The sequence below is a fragment of the Limulus polyphemus genome, unplaced genomic scaffold (genome assembly GCF_000517525.1).
Source record: "Limulus polyphemus unplaced genomic scaffold, Limulus_polyphemus-2.1.2 Scaffold1520, whole genome shotgun sequence".
In the NCBI taxonomy this organism is placed as follows: Eukaryota; Metazoa; Arthropoda; class Merostomata; order Xiphosura; family Limulidae; genus Limulus; species Limulus polyphemus.
In genome coordinates, this window is record NW_013667130.1 from 95,673 (window position 1) to 101,697 (window position 6,025).

General features: G+C 31.0%; 1 protein-coding gene across 1 annotated transcript in view; it reads left to right on the plus strand.

Annotated features, from left to right (window-relative positions):
• LOC106463935 (diphosphomevalonate decarboxylase-like) overlaps positions 1 to 6,025 on the plus strand; it is a 26,886-nt gene that overhangs the window by 3,952 nt on the left and 16,909 nt on the right. Inside the window, exons 2-3 of the mRNA XM_013924023.1 lie at positions 864 to 931; positions 3,851 to 3,897. Coding sequence (XP_013779477.1) covers positions 864 to 931; positions 3,851 to 3,897 — 115 coding nt within the window. The remainder of the gene's footprint in view (positions 1 to 863; positions 932 to 3,850; positions 3,898 to 6,025) is intronic.

The window sequence follows — 6,025 nt, forward strand, 5'->3', positions numbered from 1 at the left end:
TTTATGAGCTCGTTGCTGTCCTAATTTAGGATCTTCTTTTTAATAAATTCTTGAAAATGTTAAAAAATGCTCGCCGAGGATGTTTGCCCCAAGGCCCATGCTGGCTCTCGATGTTCCTGAGCAAGAGTAGCATCATCACTTTTAAAATCAAAAGTTATGTAAGCTCATTTTAGAACTTTATCTTTTCACTGGAGAGAATATAATTCAGGTTTTTAAAATATTGTTAGAGGTTTTGAATTCATAAATCCAGAAAACATTTTCATAAAACACCGTAGGTATTAAGATTTGACAACACAAGCTAGACATGTAGAACTCAGACATGACTCCAGTTGATGCAGTGTTACTGTTTTAATAGGGTACTTGGTGAATGGAAGAATATACCTTCAGGTGTGGTAAAAGCTTCAACAGTTTAGTGGTCAGGGTTGGTTAAAGAAAACAAGGTTTCCATGTGTAGTTTGGTTATTCTAGGCTATACTATTGTTAATAACCAAATTGCTCTTTATTATCTCTTGGTAATGAAATGTAATCAAATTGGGTTGTGGCAAGTGGCGTCATTTTTAAAAGAATTATATGAATAATGCTTTTGAGTTACTGGCTCATTTTATAAATTCTTGAAAAATACACCGTACATATTCTCAACTAGGATCCAGTCAGTCCTGATTTTGAAATGTATTGATGTTAAAGCTATACATATATACATTATGTATATGGGTTAAAACTCTTTTTTTTTTATTCTACATATTTTCTACTTCAAAGGATGTAACTTATTTAAAATTGAAGTTATTAAATTGAACTTATTTAATACAGTTAATGCAAGTTTGTGTGTGTATACGAGAAAAGTTATATTTTAATTTGTTTTTCAGTTGTGTGCAGAAACAACAGTGGCCATCAGCAGATCTTTTAGTCAGGACAAAATGTGGCTCAATGGAAAGTGAGTACATGCACATTACTACTACTTTAGTCCTTGGGTAAAGAATTTACAAAAGTATGCTGAGACCTGTGAAAAAAAAGACAAAAATTATCGCTAAATAAAAAAGTTATGTAGGGCTGGCTACTGACCTTGAAAAAAGGAACCAAACAATATAGGTATGGAAATGGACATATCACTTGATCGGCTAATGATCAAATAGTTTGAATAGAATCTCAGCTTTCATCATTATACGTTTCTTTTACTTAACTTTAGAATGCTACTTTTATGACTATTTTACAATAGAATAACATTTTACAATTGGTTCTATTTGTTTTGCCAGTAAGGAAGCCAATAACGTAGGGATTTTATTCTCCATATAAAGCTGAGACAGTTTAGTGTGCTTTGTGAACCTTAGCTAATCAAGTGATATGTTCACTTCCATTCCTACCTTGTTTGGTTCTTTTATTTTAAGTTCAGTAGCCAGCCCCACATACTTTTTTAGCAATAATTTTTTTTCCTTATATTTTGTTTTTTGTAAGATGGCATATGTGGGTTACTAAGAGTGTATTCTAAAGCTTTATAAATTTTACATAGAACAATAATAAAATAGGTAGTCAAAGATCATGAAGACTGTTTTGCTTTATCAAATAATGATAAAATTGTAGTTACTACTAGAACTAACTATGCACTAGGTCTGTTGAAGAAAGATGATGATGAATGCAAATAAGAGATCTCTGTTTCGGTTATTTGCTGGTTTTTGACTTTGGGATGCTCTGGATAGCTGAAAAGCATCATCTACACTGAACATAGAGCGACTATGCCAGGTAGCTCTTCAAATCTAGCTTCTGATGACCTTTATATGTTTTTTTTTTACTCCTTTACTTCATACATAATATAGGAGGTGGCTCCCTAAAGATACTGATTGTATAGTGTACAAAGCATTGAGTATTCTATAGTCATCTAATGTTCATTTATTATTGGCTGGTAATTCCTGTTTCACTCTGTACTTAAGCTTTTTAAAAGAACACCAGAATTCTGTAACTTCAAGGGTATATATATTGTTTACTCTAGAATTATGATTTTTTTAAATTTTGCATAGAATAACAATAAAATAGGTAGTAAAAGATCATGAATACTGTTTTACTCTATCAAATGATGATAAAATTGTAGTTTCTGCTAGAACTAGGTGGGCTCTAGGCTTGTTGAAGAAAGATGATGATGAACCAAAAGAAAAAAATCTTGGTTTTTGACTATTCACTGGTTTTCAACATTAGGATGCTCTAGATAGCTTAAAAGTGGCATATACACTGGAGATGAAAGAGCGACTATGCCAGGTAGCTCTTCATATCTTGCTTCTGATGATCTATAGAGAAGAAAATCCAGATGACTTTTGTATTGCTCTGTGCCATCCTTACATAGAGAGTGCTCTTCAATATACTCTAATTGTCAGAAAGAAAGGCACTTTACTGAAGTGCTGTATGACATATTTTTCCAACTTCTGTCTTGTTTTGGTAATAGGAATTACTTGTGTCACTTTTCACTGAATTTCTTATTTAAACATGCATTATAACTTATCCACAAGCTTTATGATTAACTCTTATATCACTGACTTGTTTTTATACTGCTTATTACAGGTGAGAGTCGTATACTGCAACATATTGAGTAATTTTATCTATTTGCTTGCTCCTCATTTCACTTACTATAAAGAAATTACCAAGAAGTTGTATGAACTTATTAAATTTCTATGTACAATACATAGGAGGACCCAGCAGTAATTTGTGGGATTAACTTCAATGACATACGTGACTCATATGTCATAAGGGTCCCTGTAACCAACAAAGTCATGGACCCTCGTATAATTTGGTGTATAAGTAGTTTAGAAAAATGAATTTAACAAGCTAATGGAATCAATGTACATTTTATGGACATTTCAGATTAAGTTTTATTTGGCAGTGTTTAATTCTTTACATGTCGTTTTATTAAAGTCTGAATTCTGTATCAGCTCAGATTTTGCTTCCTCAAAAATAATTATTTGCATAGATTAATGTGAAGTCATCTGAAATAAGATGAATTGCTAAGACAGCATAAGTTTGGTAACTATAATTTTGTAATTTGATTTAAGTTTTTACAACAAATACGACACAAAAGAAATATATTGTATTCTCTCTGATGACAAAGTAACGTAGTGAACTTACACTCCAACTACATGAAGAAATATCTTTCAAATGCATGTTTTAATTAAGATAATGTTACATATACTTACCTGTATATATTGAATGGTAAGTTTTCATTTAAGTAGCTATGCTAGTAGTATTAAAATCAACTGTAAGAATGTTAACATAAATGTACTTATAGACTAGAATATGCTACAAAGTGATGGCTTGTTTTGCCTAACTCGGTGCTAGACAGTATTTTAATTTTGCCTTTGTAAAATGGTTTAAAGTGTGCATTTGACTGTTCCTTTGTTTGTGTTAGGAATCAAAGGTGAAATCTCAGAACAAGAAATCTTTAAAATAAATTTTTGTGAATTAAAACAAAGTATGTATATTGACTTTGCATAGATTGCCTTGTTATCTTTGGTATTCTGGACCTCAGGTTTTATAACTTTTCTATTGAATTAGAGCTATTGGTAGCAAACATATTTTTGGTTGGTTTATTTTTCTATATAATTAAAATAATGAACTTGAACAATAGACTATCTTTGTACAACATTTTTTGTTGCTATCCTCTGTCATTAAACATATTTTATTTGGATGTGAAAAATATGATTTATTTTGTACAGCCTTTAAAGAATTGTTACATTTTAATATCTAGAATTATTTTATTTGTTGGTTATATTTTGATGATGCCAATCTAAATTTATATTGGTCTAGAACTATTTTATTTGTTGGTTATATTTTGATGATGTCAATCTAAATTTATATTGGTCTTTTGTGACAGAGAACAAAGCATGGATAATCCACGAATTCAGAATTGCTTAAGAGAAAGTAAGTTTAAAATATCTTCAAATTTTATTGCTGTATGTAAAGGACAATTGTAAGTTCAGCACATGTTATTTAGCTTATCTATACTGCACTTATGATATATTCTTTAATAGCTGTAGCTTTGATTGCAGTTCAAATTGTGCTCATAATGAAGCTGTAAAGCCTCATAAATCTGTAGAAAAAGCTTGTTTTGCAATTAAAATTACATGTCATGTCACACGCATTGCATATTTATAAAGATATTTTATATTTCTCTTCTAATATATGTCAATTATAATGTATATATATATCTTATTAGTGCATATATATTTCTTGTTACCTAAATGATTCAAGCTTTAAATATGTTATACATTCTAGCTACATAATTGTAAGTCAGACTTTAATTTTATGACATCTTACAAAAATTTGCACTTACCTTCACTGTTCATTTGATGCTATAAGCAAGAGAAGCAATCAATAACTTCACTACATTTAATTAAAACTATTTAATAATTTTAGTGCAAGTTACAGTTTACTTTAAAAACCACAAACAGTTGAAAGTTGTAATTTTCAGCAATGTAGGAAAACAGTATTTTAAGAGAGAAAAACAAATGTGTATACAATTTAATGATAAGTTTCAAAATTAATAATAGCCAGTGAAGATACCTTTCTATTTGGAGTCGGTTCTGGTTTTGCTATGCCAATAATAGCTTTTTTATGCTTTCATTTTAAATATTATACAGTTTAGTTGGTTAAAATATTGCTGGAACAGTCAGTGGTTGAGTATACGGAAAATGTGTTTCATTAATAAAAATTGTTTTATTGGTAAATGTGTTTTGATCTGGTCATTGAAGCTATTCAGGTACTGGGATATATGTATAGATATTTTGAGTTTTAAAGTAAAAAAGATAATTATAATTTACACTAAACTATGGAAAGAGTGCAGAAAAGGAACACCAGGTTAAAGCATGATGTGAATAAATTGAGCTGTGAGGATAGACTTAAACACTTCAAGTTTTAAACGTGTTTAGTGGCTTATATAAGCACTTGGTGGAAGCTGTTTGATTCTTGTACTAAAAAGGTTGATTGATAAAGTTGTCTTGAATGCCAAAGATAACAAGTTTTAACTTTGAAAACATAGCCTAAGTTTATTTTTGGAATTATTGTACCACTAATACCATTAACTTCAGGATTATTTCTGTTCAGGACTGAATAGTTTTTCGTTTTGTTTTTTTAATCAACACACTTACCATTATGAACTTTTGGGATTACACCATTCCCTCCACCGTGGTCATTGAACAAAACGTTAGTTAGCTCATTCATAAGGATTTTTCATGATTTTTAAAACTGTACACCCCACCTTAAGACACCTTAACTACCTTAAAACACCTATCTTAACTATGGTATTTGAGTGCTTTTTAATCCTTAATTTCAGACATTGAAAGCCAACAAAATTGTTAGCTAAAAGTTATCAGTATAGGATTCCTTGGGTACCATTTTCTGTTATTCGGTCTTCTTATCTACCAATATCTTTTTATCCCTACATACGTTTCAGATTTTAAAAAATTAGAATCCAGTTTGTGAAAAAATATTATACATAATTCAAGTTTAAAACAAATAGGACTCAAGCCAGTGGGTCTTGGATTCCACACATTGTGTGTGCATTTCTAAGCACCTATTCCTACCCTGTTTTGTTTGATGATGTGCTGTGTGCTGATAGTTTAAACTCTTTAAGGTTTTTTATGGGATAGATATATGGATGTGGAAGAATACATTTTGATGAGTTGGTGTTTTGTTGTTTGGGGATCTGGATGACCTTTGATAATGACAAATGCTGATTCTTATTATTCCTACACCAATTCCGACAAGGTACCTTACTTCCACTCACATACATAGCTTTCTCGTTCAGTACTACCCTCTATTGGCAAAAATGTTTTCAATGCCACAAGCCTTTCACTCCCACACACCCCTTGATTTACATGGTTTAACCTACTCTTGCATGCAAATTATTATGTGACAAACCTCTACCAGTAGTAGTGCCACACACCCATGTGACTCCCTCTGTGCTATTCTACCTAACTATCACTTCCTGTTTGTCAGCGCTCGTGTTCAGACATTTAATTTGTGCTCTTTTCAAGTGTTTTCTTTTCGT